This window comes from Oncorhynchus mykiss, chromosome 16 (assembly GCF_013265735.2).
Source record: "Oncorhynchus mykiss isolate Arlee chromosome 16, USDA_OmykA_1.1, whole genome shotgun sequence".
NCBI classification, from domain to species: Eukaryota; Metazoa; Chordata; class Actinopteri; order Salmoniformes; family Salmonidae; genus Oncorhynchus; species Oncorhynchus mykiss.
Genome location: NC_048580.1, coordinates 28,036,293 through 28,060,887, shown reverse-complemented (window position 1 = coordinate 28,060,887; position 24,595 = coordinate 28,036,293). Strand labels below are relative to the sequence as shown.

The following is a 24,595-nucleotide window of genomic DNA, read 5'->3' as shown; positions in this document are numbered from 1 at the left end:
CTTTAAACTGAGATTTTTGGATATAAATATGAACTTTATCGAACAAAACATACATGTATTGTGTAACATGAAGTCCTATGAGTGCCATCTGATGAAGATCATCAAAGGTTAGTTATTCATTTGTTACTCTATTTTTGCTTTCTGTGACACCTCTCTTTGGCTGGAAAAATGGCTATATGGTTTTCTGTGATTAGGTGCTGACCTAACATAATCGCATGGTGTGCTTTCGCAGTAAAGCCTTTTTGAAATCGGACACTGTGGTTGGATTTACAAGAAGTTTATCTTTAAAATGGTGGATAATAATTGAATGTTTGAGGAATTTTAATTATGGGATATCTGTTGTTTTGAATTTGGCGCCCTGCAATTTCACTAGCTGTTGTTGAGGTGGGATGCTCCAACTTGTACCAGAGAGGTTAAGCACCCCTCAAACACAGCAGAAGAGTGGGACAAATTGCCAGTAGAAAAGTGCAGCAATCTCATTGACGGCTACAAGAAGCATTTGTCAGTAGTTATCTTGGCCAAAGGCTGTGCATCAAGTACTAGCTCCTGGCCTGGGTGCTAATATTTTTATTTCAACTTTATTTAACTAGGCAAGCCAATTAAAAACAAATTCTTATTTACAGCATACCAAGAGGCAAAAGGCCTCCTGCTGAGACGGGGATTAGAAAAAAAACATCACGACAAGAGAGACACCACAACACTGGATAAAGAGAGACCTAAGAGAACACAACATGTCAGCAACACAACAACACGGTAGCAGCACAGACATGGTACAAACATTGTTATATGTTGACAATTGTTATATGTATGTAATATTTGTAGCATTGTACAGCTAAGCCAGAGTCATCTTCAGACCTAACTCAAATTTAAATATCGGGCTGTGTCATCATCACTTCTGATAATTATTTGACACGTTGAACTTTTTTCATTTGAACAATTCTGGGTGGCAAAAGCTGTAAAGGGATAAGATGGGGAGAAAAAAGACAGATCAGATCTTGAAAACGTGACCGCAGTAATTGGTGAGCACGTTTTTCATCATCGATTGCAAATGAGCATTTGCGCAGGTATTGTCAAAATAGTGTGTTAAAAATAATGACTTATAAGTGACTAATGACAGAAAGAATGGTGAATATTATTCCAGACACTGATATGGGTTAAAGGGATACTGCGAGATTTAGGTTGTTTTTCTCAGTCAGATGAACTCATTTCTGTCTCAGCGTGTAGTCTGGAGATGTTAGCACATAGTTAGCTTAGCACAATTACTAGATGTCTCCCACATTAGCCAGGTCCTCTCAAAAACATACAACTACATCAACTACTCCAAAGCTGGGTGGTTGGTCATTTTAGTCTTACGAAGCTATACATAGTAGGGATGCATGAATATATCGGTATCGGCCGATGCCTAGTTTAACGCACGATGTGCAAAACTGATGTCAAAGCTGACGTGCATACCTATATAACGAAGGTACATTATGTAATGAATCCATGTACAATTTTGCGTAACACAGCATTCCTAAACTAGCCCACAATGTCTGCTGTGTGGATTGAGCAGTCAAGCAGTCATTTGAAAGAGTAACACATTTTCAGCGAGACAACTCAAAGGCGAAATCCATTAAAGCCAAGATAATGGAATTCATTGCCCTTGACAATCAACCGTTCTCTGTCGTGGGTGATGTTGGCTTTCGCCCACTGGTCGAGCACCGTTACACACTACCAAGTGCGCTATATTTCAGATGTTGCCCTACCGGAGTTACACAGTAATAGCATCACTGCTATTAGCTTCACGACATACATAGTATTGAACACCGTTTGGGTCTTTACGTGTAAAAAAAGATAGTAGCACTCAAAGCTGTGCAAAAAAAAGTCAGCAAACACCGGCCACGAACGATGTGTTTACAAAACCGCGTTGGTAATAAAGCATAATTTGTTCGACCGCAACTTCTGGGGTAGCTAGCTTTAGTTTGAAGTTTGATACCTAGCTAGCACCAATACAACCAGCTTGAAAACAATGACCAGTAGAAACTGCAGTCATTTTCATTTATTCTTAGCAATGATTTAGGAATCCTTCTGAGTAAGTATTAGCTAGGTTGCCACTTGTTGTTCACCTATTGAAATTGAACAGTTCATGAAAATAAATAGCTAGCCGGCTACTTAACCTTGTTGTCCAAAGCTAACATTATAAAGCAGCCAGCTAGCTTCATCTGGCTAGTGAGGCTCGACCGGACCGGGGTTATGTGTTGTAAAGCTAGCCACAATAAGGATTAGGCACAATAGTAGAATTTGTGGTTTGCCTTCAGAATAAAAGTATGTCATTGACAGTGATAAATAGTAGAATTATGCCATACTTTTATTTTTTAGGCAAACTGCAAAGTCCACTATTGTGGCTAATTCTTATTGTGGCTAGCTTCACATAGATGGGTCCGACCACCATTAATACTCTTATAAATTAGGGTTATTTTAGATGACACCTAGCTATATAGCACATATGTCAGAGTCAAGGCCCGCGGGCCACATCCGGCCCGCAAGAAGGTTTTTTACGGCCCCTGGGATGATCTTGATTTATTATTAGAACCGGCCCGCAGCAAGCCGGCAGCCCGCAGATCTTTTACACGCACCAATACTACATTTCCCACAATGCAAAGGTGACGCACCGAGCAGTAGGCTGCTTCATTTCAATATTTATTGGCACAGCAGTCGTCAGCATCACAGTAAAATTAACTTTCAGATACCCATCAAAAATGGCAAAACGGAAGGTGGATACTGAGAACCGGGGGTTTCAAACAAGGTGGGAGTCGGAGTATATGTTCACGAAGGTAGCTGGAAAACCTGTGTGTCTTCTGTGTGGAGAAAGTGTGGCGGTACTGAAAGAGTATAATCTGAGACGACATTATGAAACGAAACACGCGGACAAAAACAAGAATATGGACATGGAACAAAGGCTACAAAAGGCAGAGGAATTAAAACGAGGCCTCAAATCTCGACAGGCTCTGTTCAAAAAAGCCAAATCACAAGGCCAGGCTGCTGTCAAGGCCAGTTTTATTTTGGCAGAAGAGATCGCTAAATCAGCCCGGCCATTTACGGAGGGGGATTTCATCAAAAACTGCATGATTAAAGTTTGTGACGAAGTTTGCCCAGAAAAAAGGCAACTCTTTTTAAATGTGAGTCTGAGCAGAAACACCATTGCCGAGAGAGTAGACCAGTTGTCCATCAATCTAAAAGAGCAGCTTGTGAAAAAGGGAAAAGATTTTATTGCATATTCCTTGGCTGTGGATGAGAGCACCGACATTTCTGACATTGCCCAGTTGTCAATTTTCATCCGCGGAGTGGACTCCAACCTAAGCGTGACAGAGGAGTTTTTGGCTTTACGTCCTATGCATGGCACAACTACGGGGCATGATTTGTATGAAGAGGTGTCAAGATGTGTAAATGAGATGGAGCTGCCTTGGGAAAAACTCGTGGGTTTGACAACCGACGGAGCACCTGCGATGTGTGGACACAGGAGCGGACTGGTGGCGAAGATACGGGAAAAGATGCAAGAGGAAAACGCGACAGGTGAGCTGACAGCTTATCATTGTATCATACACCAGGAAGCGTTGTGCGGTAAAGCCTTGAAAATGGAGCATGTAATGAGCATCATCACGCGCACAGTTAACTTTATCAGAGCCAAAGGTTTGAATCACCGCCAGTTCAAGGCATTTCTGACGGAGTTAGAAACGGAGCATGGTGATTTGCCTTATCACACAGAGGTGCGATGGCTAAGCCAGGGAAAGGTGCTTCAAAGATGTTTCGAGCTTTGTGAGGAGATTTGTCTGTTCTTGGACAGCAAAGGGAAAGACACAACACAACTCCGAGACGAAATGTTTCTGTGTGAAATGGCTTTTCTGTGTGACATTACGAGTCATCTGAATGCAATAAACTTGCAGCTGCAGGGTCGGGATCGTGTCATCTCTGATATGTACAGTACAGTGAAGGCATTTAAAACCAAACTGACTCTGTGGGAGACGCAGATGCGGAAAGAAAATTTGAGCCACTTTCCCAGCTGCCAGACCATGAAAGAGAAGCTCTCTACCAGTGCGTTCCCGAGCACACAGTTGGCTGATAAAATAGGTATGCTTGCCGCTGACTTTCGACGCCGATTTGCTGACTTTGAAGCACAAAAAAGCAGGCTGGAACTGCTCGGTAACCCATTTGCTGTTGACGTGGAAAGCTCACCACCAAACCTCCAAATGGAGTTGATTGACCTCCAATGCAATGATGCACTGAGGGCAAAATATGCGGCAGTGGGTGCTGCGGAGTTCGCCCGTTTCCTCCCCGGCACAATGCCCCAGCTGCGCATCCAGGCTGCTCAAACGTTGTCTATGTTTGGCAGCACATACCTGTGTGAACAACTGTTTTCTTTGATGAACCTGAACAAAACATCACACAGAAGTCGACTTACTGCTGAACACCTCCACTCAATTCTGAGGATTTCTTCAGCTCAGAGCCTTACCCCGAACATTGATGAACTTGTGGAAAAGATGGGACACCACCAAGTATCACCCTCAACCTCAAACAAGTGAACATTACTGTGCAATCACATATTTAGAGTTTTTACTCAGTTCAAGTTTAAAAGTTAAAATTTAATATTTGTTTTCACTGCATGTTACTTCTCCTTAAACAAAGTGTTGTTTTTGATTAATAGATTTTTGCACTTTATTTTTTTGTATTTCAATCCAATTATATTTTAAAAATATTTCAGTTGAGTGGATGATAGAAAATTGCTATTATTGTTTTTTCTTTGAAGTAAATTTAGCCCACTTTTGCTAAAATAGAAAATATAGTCTACTGATGGTGCCTTGAATACCGGTTTCTTTCATTTAATGTTCATGTTATGGGGATATTTATATAAAGGAAATTTGTCTTTTGTGTCTGTTGAAAATTAAAGATTACTGACAGAGCCATAAGAAAATATTGCTTTATTTATCTGATCATATTGTAATATATTTGTTAGGTTTTCAGTAGGTTCAATTAGGTTCACTAGACTATATGCGTCATTTAAAAATTTTTCAATGAACATTCGAACAGTCCGGCCCTCGTCTTGTAGCTGATTTTTTTATTTGGCCCTCCGTCCATTTGACTTTGACACCCCTGCTATATAGCTACTGAAACAGATTGTCGTTTTGCTATCTTTTTGGGGAAGAACATTGTTTGCATCCATGAGCTAGATAGCTTTTTTTTTAAAATTTTATGACTAGCACTGTAGCTGCGCGAGACACCTTTACCAGCATCATAGCATACGTATTGATGAATCTTTGTGACATATGATATAAGAGTGATAGTGTAATAACTACGTAAAAATATAATGAACGAGTTAAATTATGTGACGTGCAGTCATATTCAGGTCCTGATTGGTCAACAAACGTATTTGACACGCAAAGACCCAAACGGCGTTCCATAGAAATCCTGGTTGAGAATGAAACGACTGAACAAATGAACAATGAAATAGGACAGCAAGTAAGTGAAAGAAATAAGTTTTCATTATGTTTTACTGGTAATGGGGACATACGTAAATGCGAACAAAATAACTTTTTGGTCAGTGTGTGTAACCTTCATTTAACTGAGCAAGTCAGTTAATTAGGAACAAATTCTTATTTACAATGACAGCCTACCCCGGCCAAACCCGGACAACGCTAGGCTGTATGTCAAATTTGAGGATTCCATTGATAATTTGGTGTCTCTAAATACAAAGTGTCATAGGTGTTACTCAATTTAAATGAGGGGAAATTACATTGTGAGCAAAATTATTAATCATGTCACTTGTGTAAATTATTTTCAAAGGGTTAATGATCTTAGATTTTAGCATCTGTGGCCATTTAAGAAAATCCTCAAATCCTCAAACCCCGGACAAAATCACGGCCGGTTGTGATACAGCCTTGGGTCGAACCAGGGTCTTTAGTGACACCTCTAACACTGAAATGCAGTGCCTTAGACCGCTGCGCCACTCGGGAGTGGGGTCCAGGGGTGAGAGAAATATTTTTGCTATTTTCACAAGCAATTATTATGAGCGCAATTGCGGGCAGTGGCCCAAAATGCTGTGTTTTGGTAAATAAACAAGTTGTAGTTGTGACGAGGGCTTGGCCACTCACTGGCCAAACAAGGCGTTCCATGGCTTAATATTGCATGCGTTTGTCTGAAGTTCTTTAGGTTATTGACGGTCTTTGCGTCAATACGTTCTGTAGGTTATTGACGGTCCTCAATTCGGCGGAGGGCATGGAATATTCTCATCCTAGTTCATTGTGGATTGACACTACAGATTAGTAGCCCTTTACATTCATACCAGTATACACGGGTTGAAAATGGCAGATATAGACACTCATAAGCGCCTAAATTGGAACGCAGTGGCTGTACAGGTTCTCCGCTTCACAGCTCTGTATTGGTTTTTACTGACAGCTGCTCTGAACTTAAGCACTGCGCGAGGCAAGAGGTTTCCCCCTCCCTCCTGCTAACTGGGCAACTTTAAACTTTAACTTTAACATTTATAATGTTTTTGTTGTCTGAGTGAGGGAAATGCTGTAAATTACGAGGACTCTATGTATTTTGAAGGATGAGACATTGAGGATTATAACACATACCGCTTTGATGTCATACATGCAAGCCAAACATCCGTGAGTCCAAATGTGCACTTCACAGTTCCATAATCATAATACGAATGTAATATACAGTGTCAACGTTTATGATCACTATGTTTGATGTACAGTTACAAGATGTCATGGCGCTATATCCTGGGTTGTCCTGAACAGAATTAGGTTATATTTGTTGTATTGTGAAGACAATTTGCCGTGGAACATGCATCTGAATGCACTCATGACTCCATTCTACTCTCACCAAAACTACAATTTGCTTCTCTGAATTACCTAATGAAAGCCTAACACTGTAATATCGTATTTTATAATTTAGCTAGTCATGTTGTTAATAGAACAAGCTTTCAAATTATACCCACCTGACCCAGATAATGGACCGCTTTTGGATTGCGTAAACAACAACAGTACATTGTGTAAAGGCGGAGATGCAGGGTTGTGTTCCAAACAAAACGTCTACAAGTGTGCTTTCTAATACTTCCTCCACCGCACAGCTAGGAGAGCTGAAAAAAAGTGCTTTATAGTTGAAGACACTTCTTCGATTCATAAAAGTGCATTCAAATTACTAAACTGTACACACTCAAAACCTTGTTGCACCTACTCCAAATTTGCTCGTTATGCTACTGAATGTATATAGAGTATTTTCAGATTTTGTTATCAACAAAATGAGGTGAAAAGTACAGTAAATGTAGAATGCACATAAAATCAAGAGTGTAATGTTCGGATTCAGTCTTCTGTCAGGTGAACTGTTGTGAACTCACCTTTAGTCTAATAACTGTCCCATAATCTCCAAACTGTTCCCTTTTATTTGCTACCATGGTTACGCATTTCCATATTTCTTCTGAAAGAAAGATCTCAATTTAGCCTGATCTATATAGGCCAATTCCCACGAGTGTAAGGGATTAAATAGCATAAGCGACAGTTTACAACAACAAAAAATCCGGGGTTTGCGCAATATGTTTGGAGTGTTGACAGTCAACATTGTAACTGGCTTTAACGAGTGTAGGCCTTCACGCATCGCATTTCTCAAATAAAAAAACACTAGGCTCCCGTAAATGGAATTGTATGTGTGAGGCACATTCTCAATAAGCAAGATATATCCTAGGCCTGCCATTCATATGGCGTTAATGGACTGAAAAATGTTAACAGCCTACGTTTGGAGGACCGCGTCTTTGGTAGCTGGACAAGAGGCGCTCTTTGGAAATATGGGGAGGTATTCAAGCTAAATGGAGTAAGCATTGCAGGTAGGTCTATGTGAATTGTGAATAATGCAAAAGCATGTTGGCAAAAGCCTCACATGTAGACCATTTAAAAACCTCTTATGGATAGACTACTTGGCTAATGCATGGCCAGGATAAGAAAAACACCAGACACAAGCAATTGTTACAGGAAAATAACTTAAATGTTTCTAAATACGAGTGTCACCGGATTATCTCAACTCTCGTTCCATGATGGGCATATAGCCTACCGAAGGGTTTTTATGCACATCCAAAATAATAAAAGGAGCTGGATAAAATAATGTAATAGCCTACGTAGATAAAAAGGGGATGTCCGCTCACTGTTTTGCTGCTACCACAATTCATCTTTTAATAAAGCCTTGGTGATTAAGATTTATTTCAAAGCGGTCTCACGAGCCAAACCTTTTATTGATAGTGTTGACTACCTGGGGAATGCATTGGGCATGACAAAAAAACCTGCCTTCACTGAGAGGAGGCTATAAAAAAAAGATATATATATGTTTCTAAATACGAAGTTTACGGCCACAAAAAGCACACCTCTCTTGTTCCATGTGCATATGGGCACTGTGCACCACGGCTGGATAGGCTGGACTTTCGTGGTCAAAATCCTGTCCTCACAAACCTTGTTACTGCTAAGACCAGCTTTCGGTTAGTCTTAAATAGCCACACCAGCACATACTGAAAATGGCACTTTGGCGCACCTTTTTAAGAACACACCTCAGATATTGACACCCCTCCCACCACAGCACAAGCGAGCTCATATAAGACAGGTAAATGACCAATCTTGGTGCTAGGGTTTGAATATAGAAGAACGCAGGCTTTAACAGGTCGAAATTGCAAACAAGTGTGCGTTTCACAATTGCGCTGGCTTAACGCTAGCTGAAAATAGAGCCCATTGAGGACACTTAGGACTTAAAGCAGCTAGCTAGGTAGAGGCTTCTTTCTTCCCATAAAGTTGTGAGTGTAGTTAGCATTACCACAGAGGGGCCTACCTTTTGCATCCTCTGATTTGGTCTCCTCTGCTTTTGCAGCTGCCACATCTGTCCCGTCTTTGTCACCTTCCTCTTCCCTACCAGTGGTTTTCTCAGTGTCCCCCACTACGAGCACCTCTATTCCCTCTCTCAGTGAGGAGTCTGTTGTAGCCTCTGCAGCCTGCATCATCTTGTTGTTGCTACTATGCTAGAGAGAGAGTTTGCGTTGAGTTACATGTTAGCACCAGTAACAGTAATGTTTACTACAAACCCACTCCTAGTACAGAAGACATGCATATAAAAAAACATGATCTATGTTGAGAATGTGTCTTTCAACACAGCTTATGGAGAAATTTCGGGTCAGAAAAAAAGCTTGGCTATTACACGGACGCTGAACATTTAGCCTGTTATATTCTGTTGATTAACTCTTTTAAAACTGTCTCCATGGCTAAGGTAAGACATGTTACCTTACAAAATGTTGGTTTAAAACTAATCCTTGATGCGGACAAGACTAAATATACAGTGCCTTCAGAAGGTATTCATACCCCTTGACTTATTTCAACAACAAAAAAGCCATCTTTGACAGCGATTACAGCAGTGAGTCTTTCTGGGTAAGTCTCCACACCTGGATTGTGCAACATTTGCCCATTATTTTTTGCCCAAAATTCTTCAAGCTCTGTCAAATTGATTGTTGATCATTGCTAGACAACCATTTTCAGGTTGCCGTAGATTTAAGTAAAAACTGTAACTCGGCCACTCAGGAACATTCACTGTCTTATTGGTAAGAAACTCCAGATTAGATTTGGCCTTGTGTTTAAGGTTATTGTTCTGCTAAAAAAAATGTTTTGAATCTCCCACTGTCTGGTGGAAAGCAGACTGAACCAGGTTTTCTCCCGTGCTTAGCTCCATTACATTTTTTACATTTTTTTAAAATCCTGAACACCCATAATGATTACAAGCATACCCATAACATGATGCAGCCACCACCGTGCATGAAAATATGGAGAGCAGTACTCAGTAATGTGTTGTATATGCCCCAAACATAACACTTTGTATTCAGGACAAAAAAGTGAATTGCTTTGCCACATAGTATTACTTGCTATGATTACTTGTCTCAAACAGGATGCATGTTTTGGAATATTTTTATTCTATACAAGCTTCCTTCTTTTCACAATATAATTTAGGTTAATATTGTGAAGTAACTACAATGCTGTTGATCCATTCTCAGTTCTCCTATCACAGTCATTAATTAAAAACTCTGTAAAATAAAAAAAATGTAAATAAAAAAAGCTCAATATCCCTTTGAGCATGGTGAAGTTCTTAATTACACTTTGGATTGGTGTATCCAAACACCCAGTCATTACAATTTAAAGTCACCGTTGGCCTCATGGTGAAATCCCTGAGTGGTTTCCTTCCTCTTTTGCAACTAAGTTAGGAAGGACGCCTGTATCTTTAATGACTGGGTGTTTTGATACACCAATCCAAAGTGTAATTAATGGTGGTCGAATCTGTTTTTCAAATTCACTGCTCAACTGAGGGACCTTACAGATACTTGTATGTGTAGGGTACTGACATGAGGTAGCCATTAAAAAAATCATGTTAAACACTATTGCACACAGAGTGAGTTCATGCAACTTATTATGACTTGTTGAGCACATTTTTACTCCTGAACGTATTTAGGCTTACCATAACAAAGAGGTTGAATACTTATGGACTCGTATATGTAGAATACCGAAGTTTGAGGTTTGTCTCTTAGAAGAGTTTAAATGGGACATGTTGCCACGGGTATTTTCCAAGTTCCATTGATTTCAATACAATATTGATGTGGTTGATTAATTTGCGTGCGCACTATTAGTTACAGTAAAACAAGCTCATCAATTTCAGTCTGGAGTGACCGCTTGGCAAATATTAGTGAGTGGGCAGTTTTAAATGTACTAATTTAGCAAAATTACAAGTAAGCTGAACACACATCTGACATGTGTATAGAGAGTATTTTTTTATGTCTTGGTCTTCAACATATCAATGTATTTCAACATATTGATTATTCATTTGGACAGAATTCTACTTAAATCAGGTAAAAACGACTGAATAAGCCAAAAAACATGATATGATTGATAGATTTGGATGATAGTGAAATCGTGAAAATATGTTTTTTGCCTACTTTTAGCCTAGCTACACATTACATGTTATTAAAGTCAGCTAGCTATATGCTAGCTGACTAAACTCCACTCCATGGTGAAGACGTTTCCACCAAAGGAGTGGAGCAGAGACCAGGCTTTGTGGAATTCAAGTCCGACTACAATCGATTTGCCTAAGGTCAATACTTCAAAATAATTGAATTACGAAACATGTACCTTGTACTTGTGTGTCCTCTGTAGTTGCCTGCCTTTCTTTGTTTGCTGAAATCCATACTTTTTCAATAAACGTTAATCAAATACAACTGGTTTCCTTGTTGAGATTCAACTGGCACATGCGATGAGTTGCCATCTTAGATCAACAGTAATGAGCAAATTGATAAAGTTTGAATCTCAGCAAACAAACAAAACCATGCAACTACACTGTGGACAAATATATGTAAATTAAGCGTTTCAGAATTAAACACGTTTAAAGCATTGACCTTGGGCGAATCGGTGTGGTCGGAGCTGAATTCCACAAAGCCTGGTCTCTGCTTCACTCCTTTGGTGGAGTTCATCATAAACTTCCTTCACCATGGAGTGGAGTTTAGTCAGCTAACTAACTATATGTTAGTGAGCAGAAACATGCATTGCAATTGTCACTGTAAGAAACTATTGCAAGATATTGCGTTTGCTACCTTAATCCAATTGTCAGGTTGTTTTCGCAGATAGATCGGGTAGACAACGCAAATTATCCTACCAGTTAGTAATTGATAAATGCATCAAAAGTCTAAACATTCAAAACTAAGCAGATGGGAGACACACAGACGTAAACACAGCGCCATTTTCTGGAGAAACGAGACACAGACAGCGGGGGCGGGGCGTAGAGAACCTATATGCACCCAGAAATAATTATCAATTTCCAAGCTTCATGATTTCGGGGTAACAATATTCAAATCGAACAAATGTATATTATATTGCTTACTTGTAAATTGCAACATTTGCGTGATTTTGACTATTTAATTTTTGGAATGAGGAAGTGGTGGAGGAAGTGTACGTCATAGGTCATACGACCAAGAGTGCCGATTGGCTCAGTTTAGTTACGGCCCCTGTGCTTTATCGTTTGAAAATATTGGGCGGAAGGCCATTTTACGATCGTTTAAGTCTTTCTTTTTTTTATCAACAAATTCTGGCATCATTTACTTTAGCAAACATCTTGAACTTTTTTTATACAAACCACATGTTATAGAGAACAGGAGAACTTTCGGTAAGGTTGAGTGTTTTATTCGCTTTAGATTCTCGACAACTGAACTGGCTAACGACATCTAACAACAAAGATAGCCAGCGGTCTGCCTGACACCCTATGTGTTTCGAGCTTGTTTGCTAGCTAACATTAGCTGGCTAACCCGTGTTTATTGGACTCTCATTGTCAGATTCTAGCTAAGTAAAGGTAATTTCTTGTTTCATAGACATGGCGGCCCAGCGCGTGGCTGAGGACGTTGCGAGAGGAACCAAACAGACAGCCAGGGTTCGGGTTGCGGTGCGCCTACGGCCCTACATGCACATGCAGGACCAGAAGGGCGAGGGGGCCTGCGTAAGAAGACTGGATACGAAGACCCTGGAGATAATCAACTGGAGGAACGCCACAGAGACTCTGCAATACCAGTCAGTGTCTTTTTGCCTGATACAATATCAACCTTTAGTCATCATATGCCAGTTTATTTTAATACTTGATTTTAAAAAATGTGGTTGAACATAGAAGACGGTGTGTTTGGGGACCAGATGGATCACTTGCTTCCTTTCGTGTGTGGCACATAATACCACAGGCAACAGACTGTGTCCCTTAAAATTCTGTGGTGGGTTTCAGGTTTGATGTCTTCCACGGTGAGGAGACAACTCAACAGGAGGTGTTCCTCTCCTCAGTGAAGCCCATTCTGCCCCACCTACTGAAAGGACAGAACGCCAGCGTCTTTGCCTACGGCCCAACAGGAGCTGGTATGTCAAAGGGCTCTCCTTTTATGTATTCCTTTGAGGGCGATACAAGGTACTGTCAATGAGTTACTGCCACGGACTGAGTTTAGGTTAAGCATCAGTACTTTCACGCTCATAAGATTGGCCCTATACGTCCTTCCACTGCATTCTTTTGCTCTTCCATCTTATTTATATCATTGATGTTTCTAGAGCTGCTTATCAGCGCTGTGCGTATGTGCAGCTTTGAGTATACCCTAATGCAACGGTTCCCAGCCTTTACAGGGACCACCAAATCAGTCATAAGTTGCACAAAAAAAAAATTGGGTCAAATTTCGGGTCCGTTTTAGCAGTGAACGTAACATATTAAAGGCATCTTATTACAAATTGGGAAAATATATTTTAAATAATTAATGCATTCGGTACTGCCCGCGGATCACGGCTTGAAAACCACTGCCCTAATTTGCATTATCAGTAAATGGCTCAACAAGAGTGGTTAGCAGCAGTTTTTTATATCTGGAAGCATGCTAGAAAACTCCATTATCCACCAGCCAGCACCAACCGCCTGCTCCTCTATCTCCTCACCCAGGGAAGACCCACACTATGCTGGGCAGTCAAGAACAGCCAGGGGTGATCCCACGGGCGGTCCGAGGTGTCTTCAACCTGGTGAAAGCCAAGGAGAGGGAGCACGAAGGCTGGGACTACAGCATCGGCATGTCCTACCTGGAAATATACAACGAGAAGGTAGGACTGGGTGGTCTGATGTTTTATGAAATATGCTTAGCTGTTTTGTTTGGTTATAATTGTTGCTAGTATTTATTGTGATGCATTGTGAGTGCTTTCATGTGTTTGCAAATATGTCCTTAATCAATTTTTCATTCCTCGCCTCCTCAAAACACATCAGGGGAGAAAGTCAGAGGGGAGGGACCTTAGATCCTCTCCTCCAATGCATTTTTGAGAATGAGGTGGACACAAAGAATAGAAAGTGAAACGAATGTTGAATCAATGATTTGGTTTTATTGTATTGCGACTTTTTTTGGTAGTGTTTTTACATCTCATGGTCGGTCCCTGCCTCCTTCCCTGTTCCAGGTGCTGGACCTGTTGTCCCCCAGTGCTCAGGATCTGCCCATCCGAGAGAACAAGGACAGGAACATCTTCATCCCGGGCCTGACCCACACGCCCCTCTCCTCCTTCTCCAACTTCCACTCTCATTTCATCCCTGCCAGCCTCAACCGCACCACGGCCTCCACCAAGCTCAACCAGCGCTCCAGCCGCAGCCACGCCATTCTACTCATCAAGGTTTCTACACACTCTGACTCCCATAGGTTTATATATTTCCCATGAATGACTTAGTATTAGATGCATAACATGACATGGATAGATTTACATAAAGCATCCCTCTGGTTCCTGCTGCTATGCCTGTTGGGACAATCTCGGAGAGGTAAAGACCTCTGTCTTTAATAGCACCGTCCGTGTGGCTAGTGAATAAGGCAACTCATATTTAGCAGTCTGAACACAGATTTAGATATCTCTGTAGCAGAGCCATAGATGGAGCACAAAATTTATTGTTTTCACAATTTAAATTATCAATTTCACCCTCTATTTTTCAAGATGACAATATACACTGATTGTTTAGCCTAAAGCAAAACTATTGCTGACGGTGAACCTGAAGAATCAAAATAAAATCTATTATTGGCCCTGTTCAGCAGGTAGCCTATAGCCAGATGAGAGTTGCCTCCGGTAGCTTAATTTTATTCCAATAAAATGCAATTTTCAAGAGTGCATCACGGCTCGGCCTTAACGCCTGTCTCATCTTGTCCAGAACAAGTAACAAAAAAAATTTGATCACCAATCAACCAATTACTCCAATCAGAATTGGATCAGAGAGACCAACATTGGAATAATATTCAAATCTGTTTTTCCATGTTGTCTACGTGCATATTGGCTACAGTCTCATGTACAAACCGATGCTGACATGAAGGCGCCAGAAAATGTAGTCAAACTTTAAGACTTTTAATTACATACATTTGACAAATATAATGAAAGATAATTAACATGAATGTCTAAAGGCTTGATTCTGTCGGTATACTCGAGACACAGTTCGTTCAGATCAAATGGTCACAAAACCAGAGGGTGAAGGAGAGTACCTTTTGCTCTCAACACGTCAACCACTTTGAATCTGAGCGGAGGTGCTCAGCATTTGGAAACGTATGTTTATAATTCATATAGCTCATATTAATAACCCATGCTAGTTGATGCATCTCCCCTCTTTCTGACTTAATTTCAAACTAATATTTTCCTCTGTCACATGAAACTAGGGCTGGGCGATATATCGATTTAATTTGATTAATTCAAATTTGTTTTTGTCCGATATGCCAAATGACTATCACAAGAATATAGGTTTTGTTGTTTTTACAAGGGGTTACATTATAACGCTGGCAAATGCAGCATCTCGCCGTCTGTCAGCCCATAGTGAACCGAACCATGAACCAACGGCGTCACAGCACACAAACAACAATCCTGGACAGCCTTTCCCAAGTTGTAACCATGCCCATGAAGTGTAGCGGCAGACGTTCTATCAAAATGGACAATGAGGTAGCCAGCTCAGCCTCTCGTGAGAATGAAATCATTCCCAAGGGTAGCAATGTTTGTTCTGTCATATGGAATTGGTTTGGGTTTGAGGTCCGATGTTCAGCAAATCAATGTCCTGTGCAAAGTGTGTCTCAAGACAATTGCCACCTGATGTGGCAGCACAACTAACCTCTTCCAGCACCTGAGACAGAACCACTCAGTGGAATGGGAGGAATACGTGCAACTACACAATGCTGATGCTTCCAGTTGTCCCACTCCCAAAACGTCTAGTAAAAGACAATATACCATAGCCACAGAATTTTCAAACGTCATTCCATATAACAAGAGTTTGAGGTGGAAGGAGATTTATCACATAGCAAAATATATGATCCCCATCTATACAGTGGAAAAGGCTGGCTTCAAAAAGCTGCTAAACACAATTGACCCCAAATATCAGCTACCAAGCCGCAAGTATTTTGCGGAAGAAGCATTGCCACGGTTATACATTGCTACCTGCGAAAGAGCAGTGGTGGGGATAAAGTACTCAATTTATCATACTTGAGTAAAAGTAATTTACAAATGAAGCACGTGTGTTTAGTAAGTAGAGATGTCCAGAATGCTTTCTTGATAAGTGTGTGAATGTGACCATTTTCCTGCCCTGCTTTTGATTGTCAGGGGGAAGAAAAAAAGTACATTTGTTTTCTTTAGGAATGTAATGAAGTAAAAGTTGTCAGAAAATATAAATAGTAAAGTACACATACTACTTAAGTAAAAATGATTTAAAGTACTACTTAAGTACTTTAGCCAGCTTCTCTGTGACTCTTTCGCAGTGGTGTAATGTGTCGTACTTTTCCACCACAGCCGCTCTATGGTCGAGCAGAACGTTGGAGCCATATCTAAGCTTGACAGTCCAGTATATAGATGAAGAATGGACATTGCTAAATGTGTGCCTCTAGACATCATACTTCTCCGATGACCATACGGGTGAAATAATAGCCCAGGGTCTCGAAGACACACACACTGGCATGGAAGCTGAGCGAAGACAAACGGTGTGCATGATAAAAGCATTGCGCTTGAACAAGTGGACCCGTCTGCAGTGCTTTGAACACAGGCTCCCCCTCGCTATCGTTAAGTGTGACATTGGACAATGAAAATGCATTCAAAAAATGAATCTTCAGACCAGCTGTAGAATTATTATTTTTAATTATAATAATAATGTACCTTTGTAGCTTGTTGTAATTCTACCAATCCAATAGAAAATTAACCACAGGCATGTTTAAAGAATAACAACAATATGGACTAAATGTAATTGATTTGATATCTTTTCAATCAAAACAATGAAATATGTGAACACATAGGCCTGTGCAAACAGCTACAATGGTCAAACATTCCTAAACAATGTAGTAGTAGTACTATACAGGGTGAAAAGTTTTTGCCAATATGTTTTTTGTCAAATAGAAATAAGGCCTATCAAAACCTGTTACATCACGATGTGTGGGAATGCTGTATTTGTTACATTACTAAAAATGTTGCCATTCTAAATATTATTTTGTTTCTTTAAAAAAAAAAAATTATACAGAGAATGGTTTGAAAGACCCTCGGATTGACCGAGCCATCGGGGTATGCAAAAAGGTTGTCATCAGCTTCAAAAATAGCAGAGATATGGTTTTGGTACAGGCTGTGCTCAATCTACCAACTCAGAGTCCTAACCAGGTGGGGTTCAAGACAGAAGATGATTGAACGAGTCCTGGAGCAGGAGAAGGCCATAGCACGGGTCATGGGCTCCGAGAAGAAAAGCAGGCACCTGGTGCCCAGCTGGCAGCATATCAACGTTTTGGAGTCAGTGAACAAAGCCATAAGCCCACTACAAGAAATCACTGTTGTGCTGTCTGGTAAACCTGTGCTGCATCTGTTCACCACCTGCAGCCAGAGGAGGGTGAGAACAGTCTCGCAAAGCAAACCAAGAGCGCCACACTGGAGTATCTAAATGACAAGTACGATGACCCTGCCACAGATGACCACCTGGATATGGCTTCATTCAATCAATCAAATGTAGTTATAAAGCCCTTCTTGCATCAGCTGATGTCAAAGTGCTGTACAGAAACCCAGCCTAAAACCCCAAACAGCAAGCAATGCAGGTGTAGAAGCAGAACCGGATCCCCGGTCCAGGAGAAAATACATAGCAGATGACAAGGTTGAGGGCATCAAACGAAGAGCTGTTTTGGAGCTCCAGTCTCTGCTAGCTGAGAAGAGCACACCTCAGCCTGCCACAGCTCTGCATGTGTGCCTAGAAGCTGAACCTGTGGCTAAGAAGAGCAAGAAAATACTTGCATCTTCAAGAAGACCATAACGTCTGCCTCCCAGTCAGAGGATGACACCATCAAAACTGAGCTGTCAAGCTAATTGATGTCCTCTAACACAGACCCAGACACGGACTTGCTTGAGTGGTGGAAGCTTCATAAGGCCAACTTCCCAAGACTGAGCGATCTTGCAAAAAGAAGTACCTATGCATTCCTGCTACAAGTGCCCCTTCAGATAGGGTCTTCAGCACAGGTGGAAACATTGTAACATGCCATAGGGCATGCCTCAAGCCAGAGTCGGTCGACAGGCTTGAGTTCCTCTCCAGAAACCTATAGGAGCAAAGTAGAATATTCTTTTGTTTGACAGAAATGTAGTATATGTTTTATTTTGCACATTTTCAGGGATACATGAGGCATGTTTTCATATTTAAAAAATCTTATGTTCAATGACAGCCTGGCCAGTAATGGTGTTCATTTGTTTATTTTGCACATATAGGCTTAATTGATACAGAAAGACAAGTGGCATTATTTATTTCATTTTAACGAAGAAAACACCTATTTTAATTGTCTTTTTTTATTTCGGGGAAAAAAAGAAAAAAAAAACGAGACAGTGCATTCGGAAAGTATTCAGACCGCTTGAATTTCTTCACATTTCGTTACAGCCTTATTCTAAATTTCATTACATTGTTTTTTTCCCTCATAAATCTAAACACAATACCTCATAATGACAAAGTAAAAACTTTTTTTTTTTTTTGCAAAGGGTAGCTACTTTGAAGAATCTCAAATATATATATATATAAATATATATATATAATACATTTTGATCTGTTTAACACTTTTTGTTTACTACATGATTCCATCTGTGTTATTTCATAGTTTTGATGTCTTCACTATTATTCTACAGTGTAGAAAATAGTAAAACTAAAGAAAAACCCTTGAATGAGTCCAAACTTTTGACTGGTACTGTAGGTTGTCACTCATCTAATAAAGCCTGATGTCACGGAAACCATTTTAGCATTTGAATGTTAAAGGTGCCACAGACGTGCAAGATCAGGAACAGGCTGCCTACTTCGCGTTGGGCGCAGTGCGCGGTCTGATTAGGCAGGCTACTGATATTCCCTGGGGTTGTTCGCTATGTAAAATTACTTGTAGATCAATGACTGTCAACACAGTTGCATGCTTAATTTGACACTGAATGAGAGAACGCAATTGTTGTCAAACTGTAGCTTATTTTAGGAGGATGGAAAGTAATATAAGCAAAATGAGTGAATATGTTAATGGTGATGTTTAAATACATTTTCTGGCTGAAGAATCGGGGATCGATGCGTGTTGGTGAGTCCTTACATCCATATAATTTCTGCTAATGAGCTCAGTGACCAGTGTCCCATTACCTGCATAAGAGATGTTAAGCAACCTAAATACCATCCATGCATTATTACAAAGACATTTTAGGGATTTTAATGAGCATAATTTCATGTCTGATCTGGGGTTGTGTGACTGGGGCATTGCCATCGATCTCTGACTCGGATCAGGCCCTAAATTGTTTCACTTCTCTAACATTGTTGCAAATCAGAGCCCTGCATGGACATTCATTTTAAGCCCTACCCATGCCCGCAATGTTCAGGACCTACCTACCCAGGCCCAATTGCTTCTGACAAATTTAAGGCCCTGCCCGAAATACAAAATAACTTTGTTGGTAAATCCATTAGCTGTTCCTCTCTGTCAGTCACACTCTGCTCATGGCGGCTCTGTTTCTGTGAGTATCCATAGCTCTGCTTGGGCTGCTCTGCTCAATGATAAGACATTCGAGAGCAGTTGGCTCCTTTCGTCACTCTAAACTCTGACAAAACTCAAGGAACCGTATTTTCTGAGAAATAATCTCTCCTGTGTTATATTTGACGAGGTTGAAGCACTTCTGACACCATGTTATGATCTTAGTCAGATATCACTGTACTGCGCAGCAAATCAAGCAAATGGCTCAGCTTCAAAATGTTAGCGATACCTATTGATGCAGAAACAGGCCCTACCCGTCCCTAACCCAATGTTTGGTGTCGGGGTCAGGTAGCAGATAAGCATGCGTCGTATAAAATAAAACTAAGAAAAATGATAGGCCATCTATTTCAAAGAATAGTTTCTGGAAATTCTTCTAATTCCAGTAGAGGGAGTCCTTTATTCACCTCGAAAGTGACTAAATAAATATACACATTCACTATTTTATACCCATACACATTCACTATTTTTATTTCAACCATTTTAGTATATCATATAAGTGCCATGCACCTCTCTGCCCCACTTATTGCAGAATCGTTAACCTATATCTTTAACTTGAGAGTTGTTTCTGGTGTTGTTCCTACGATCTGGAAAGCTGAACATGTCCTCCCCCTACACAAAGGAGGTGATCCTTCTGACTTAGATAAATGAACCGTATTTATCTTGGCTTTCCAAAGTTTTAGAATCCCTGCCCAACTCTCAGCTAATGTTCTAAATGTTCTAAATGTGCACCAGTCTGGTTTTAGACCTGGTCATGGTACCGTTTCAGCTGCTACGCTTGTTCTAGATGTGTTAAATTGCTTAGATCATTCCTCGGGTCTCTACCGAACTAGGTAAATCCACTTTTAGTTTTAACACTCCACATTTTTGGAATCGCTTACAAAATGCATTATGTTTGGATTTGCTCAGTTCAAAACTCTGACAAATGAGTTCATGAGGTGTGCAATTGTTTTGATTGACTTTTGATAACTTGTTTGATTGCTGTGATTGATCTAGTGTACTTCGTATTGTATCTTGTAGTTTTATATTTTCTTTTATGTCCTCAGGGCACGATTGAAAATGAGACACCTGGTCTCAATTGAGCTTCCCTGAATAAATACAAGTTAATAATTCCTTCTGCCTCTCTCCAGGTGGTGCGTACACAGCGCAACCCCCCGCACCGGCAGCAGACAGGCAAGCTCTACCTCGTGGACCTGGCTGGCTCGGAGGACAACCGGCGTACGGGCAACGAGGGCATCCGCCTAAAGGAGAGCGGTGCCATCAACCTCTCCCTCTTCACCCTCAGCAAGGTGGTGGACTCGCTCAACGCGGGTGGCGGCGGGCGTGTGCCCTACCGTGACAGCAAGCTGACGAGGCTTCTGCAGGACTCGCTGGGCGGCTCGTCCCACTCGGTCATGATTACCAACATCGCACCCGAGTACACATACTACTTTGAAACCTTCACAGCACTCAACTTTGCCGCCAAGTCCAAGCAGATCGTCAACAAGCCCTTCGTACGGGAGACGGTGACCGTGCCATCTGTACAAGGTGAGAAAGAGGTATTTATATTATGGGCCCGTTCATTGCAAGCAGCAAGTAATATGGCACAGCACAATTATAGATTTTGATGGATTCAAGTTTTGACAAGAACCTTGTGGTGCCAAAATGACTCGCCCCTTTTTTCCTATTTTGAATAAATAATTTAAACATTCACAGTGTAGGTTGGGAACAAATGGTGAATATCTAGGCTATTGACTTCTCCAAAAGCTAATTGGAGTCAGCTAACCTGGAGTCCAATCAATGAGATGAGGTTGTTGATGTTGGTTATAAAATATAATGCAATATAAAAGACTCACAATGTGAGTCTGCTATTCACAAGAAGCATTGCCTGATGTGAACCATGCCTCTAACAAAAGACATCTCAGAAGACCCAAGATTAAGATTTGTTGACTTGCATAAAGCAGGAAAGGGTTACAAAAGTATCTCTAAAAGCCTTGATGTTCATCAGTCCACGGTAAGACAAATTGTCTATAAATGGACAAAGTTCAGCACGGTTGCTTCTCTCCCTAGGAGTGGCTGTCCTGCAAAGATGGCTACAAGAGCACAGCGCAAAATGCTGAATGAGGTTAAGAAGAATCAGCTAAAGACTTACACAGATCTCAAACATGCGAACATCTCTGACGAGTCTACGATACGTAAAACACTAAACTAGAGTTGGCGTTCATGGGAGAACACCACGGAGGAAGCTACAAAAAAACTTTGCTGCACGTTCACAAAAGAGCATCTGGATGTTCCACAGCGCTACTGGCAAAATATTCTGAGGACAGATAAAACTACATTTGAGTTGTTTGGAAGGAACACAACACTATGTGCGGAGAAAAAAAAGCACAGAACACATCAAAACCTCATCCCAACTGTACAGTATGGTGGAGGGAGCATCATGGTTTGGGCTGTTTGCTGCCTCAGGTCTTGGACAGCTCGCTATCATCGACTGAAAAATTAATTCCCAAGTTCAGCCTTATATTCTTCTGCAAAATGTTTCTGTCCACCAATTGAAGCTCAACAGAAGTTGGGTGATACAACAGGACAACAACCCAAAACATAGAAGAAAATGCGCCTTCTGGGTTGGCCCAGTCAGGGTCCTAACCTCAACCCGATTGAGATGCTGTAACATGACCTCGAGCAGTTCACACCAGACATTCCAAGAATATTGCTGAACGGAAACAGTTTTGTAAAGAGGAATGGTCCAAAATCCATACAACATTTTACTTTCCACATATCATTTAATTGGGCCTATTAGATAGGCTATTATTTCTAGTTTTTTCTATATTCATCTGACAGGCAGTGTGGTTTATAACACACCGTAACATTTAACAGGTGAACAGTTTATTTTGCATTGAAGTGTCAGCTGTCACTGTAAGTAGGTCTACTGTAGTATACTCAGAAAGTGTATAGACACTATTTAAGAATTTTTAAAACGGGAAACATTTAACTAAATTTTTTTGCATGCCCAGTCTTGGTGACAAATTTACGTAGTGGTTATTTATGAGGCTCCAGGATTTTGCAACATTAATTTTGATATGTAATATCATTGATATCTCCCTCCCCCTCTGTGCTGCAGTGAAGAGGTCCAGGGAGGAGCAGGAGGCTGGGCGGTCCGGTGAGCCCCAGAAAAAGAAGCTAAAAGACGTGAAGAAGACCGGCCAGGAGGATGCTACACCCCCAGCACAGCTACACAGGTTGGAGGCCCTTCCCTATTCAACACAATCTATATCTTCCCTACATAAAAAATACCAACAATATATACCAATATACCAACAAACTTCACCAACCTTAACAGTACAAATAGGGTTTCACAATCAATTAGTCCTCATTTCCGTATTAGCCGAGAATTACAGAAAAACATGTTGTTGTCAGTGTTAGTCATTATGGCCAAGGAATGATCAATATTGGCTCAATGTCCACATCACTGCATCCTTAATTTACACACCTGACCCAGTTCACCATACATAATATGTCATCGTTATGTTCCTTTGCCTTTAATTAAGTCATTCCAGTGTTTAATCAATGTGTTATGCATACATACAGTACCAGTCAAAAGTTGACACATCTACTCGTAAATTCAATTGATTGGACATGATTTGGAAAGGCACACACCTGTCTATATAAGGTCCCACAGTTGACAGTGCATGTCGGAGCAAAAACCAAGCCATGAGGTCAAAGGAATTGTCCGTAGAGCGGCCCCCCAAGATGGCATAGCAGTTCAGACGTATTTTTGTCCTGTCGCATATATATATATATATATATATATATATATATATATATATATATATATATATATATATATATATATATATATATATATATATATATATATATATATATATATATATATTCAATTGATATATACAACTTTTTTTTTCTCCAAAAACTCATCTTCAGAACACTCTCCTGCAATCCGCTTCACCTATTTATATAAAAAAGTATTATTTACCTCAGATCTGTGATCCTCCGAGAGGCTAGCCAGAAATTAGCCAGAAGCTGGTCCAGAAGCTACTCTGAAGCTGGTTCAGGGGCTAGTTCAGAAGCTAGTTAGCTTATTTACTGGCTAATCGTTGGTACTCAGCTGACCACGGTTTGTGGTCATCGGCTGTCCTTTGGCTCGAGAATCTATCGCCAGTTTTGTACGGCGCAGTGCAGCGCGGCTCGGAGCGGAACATATCGGACCAATTTTTCTCTCCATGTCCCTGGATTTCGGCCGCTGGCTCTGGACTTCCATGCCTGGATCTCGCAGCTAGCTAGCTGCTATCCGTGTGACTATCGGCTTTCGTCGATTCCGGAGCTAACATCAATTGTTCCGGAGCTAGCCAGCTGAAGAGTTCCATCAATCACTCCTGGGCTGCAGTCACCTATCCGGACCTGTTTTGCTGCCTACGCGGAGCATTGGCTTATTTCACTGTAGAGCCTCTAGTCCTGCTCATTATACCTTATCCAACCTATTAGTTCCACCACCCACACATGCAATGACATCTCCTGGTTTCAATGGTGTTTCTAGAGACAATATCTCTCTCTTCATCACTCAATACCTAGGTTTACCTCCACTGTATTCACATCCTACCTTACCTTTGTCTGTACATTATACCTTGATGCTATTTTATCGACCCCAGAAACCTCCTTTTACTCTCTGTTCCAGACGTTCTAAACGACCAATTCTTATAGCTTTTAACCGCACCCTTATTCTACTCCTATTCTGTTCATCTGGCGATGTAGAGGTGAATCCAGGCCCTGCAGTGCCTAGCTCCACTCCTATTCCCCAGGCGCTCTCTTTTGATGACTTCTGTAACCGTAATAGCCTTGGTTTCATGCATGTTAACATTAGAAGCCTCTTCCCTAAGTTTGTTCTATTCACTGCTTTAGCACACTCTGCCAACCCGGATGTTCTAGCTGTGTCTGAATCCTGGCTTAGGAAGACCACCAAAAATTCAGACATTTTAATTCCAAACTACAACATTTTCAGACAAGATAGAACTGCCAAAGGGGGCGGTGTTGCAATCTACTGCAAAGAGA

The 24,595-nt window shown here is 40.9% G+C and overlaps 2 protein-coding genes across 7 annotated transcripts in view; one reads left to right on the top strand and one right to left on the bottom strand.

Annotated features, from left to right (window-relative positions):
* Positions 1–11,822, bottom strand: part of pagr1 (PAXIP1 associated glutamate-rich protein 1) — a 32,306-nt gene extending 20,484 nt beyond the window's left edge. The window contains exons 1-3 of one of the 6 annotated variants that reach the window (XM_036946688.1): positions 11,639–11,822; positions 10,513–10,674; positions 8,848–9,034 (exon numbers count right to left, since the gene is read on the bottom strand). In XM_036946688.1, coding sequence (XP_036802583.1) covers positions 8,848–9,034; positions 10,513–10,515 — 190 coding nt within the window. In that variant the 5' untranslated portion in view covers positions 10,516–10,674; positions 11,639–11,822. Of the gene's footprint in view, positions 1–8,847; positions 9,035–10,512; positions 10,675–11,180; positions 11,395–11,443; positions 11,597–11,638 lie in introns of those variants that run through there. The other 5 variants (XM_021565524.2, XM_021565526.2, XM_021565521.2 and 2 more) reach the window with 5 other exon arrangements.
* Positions 11,823–12,022: 200 nt separating this feature from the next.
* Positions 12,023–24,595, top strand: part of kif22 (kinesin family member 22) — a 35,749-nt gene continuing 23,176 nt past the window's right edge. Inside the window, exons 1-7 of the mRNA XM_021565520.2 lie at positions 12,023–12,207; positions 12,410–12,605; positions 12,808–12,935; positions 13,498–13,652; positions 13,998–14,207; positions 20,680–21,076; positions 22,650–22,767. Of these exons, the coding sequence (XP_021421195.2) occupies positions 12,412–12,605; positions 12,808–12,935; positions 13,498–13,652; positions 13,998–14,207; positions 20,680–21,076; positions 22,650–22,767 (1,202 nt within the window). The 5' untranslated portion in view covers positions 12,023–12,207; positions 12,410–12,411. The remainder of the gene's footprint in view (positions 12,208–12,409; positions 12,606–12,807; positions 12,936–13,497; positions 13,653–13,997; positions 14,208–20,679; positions 21,077–22,649; positions 22,768–24,595) is intronic.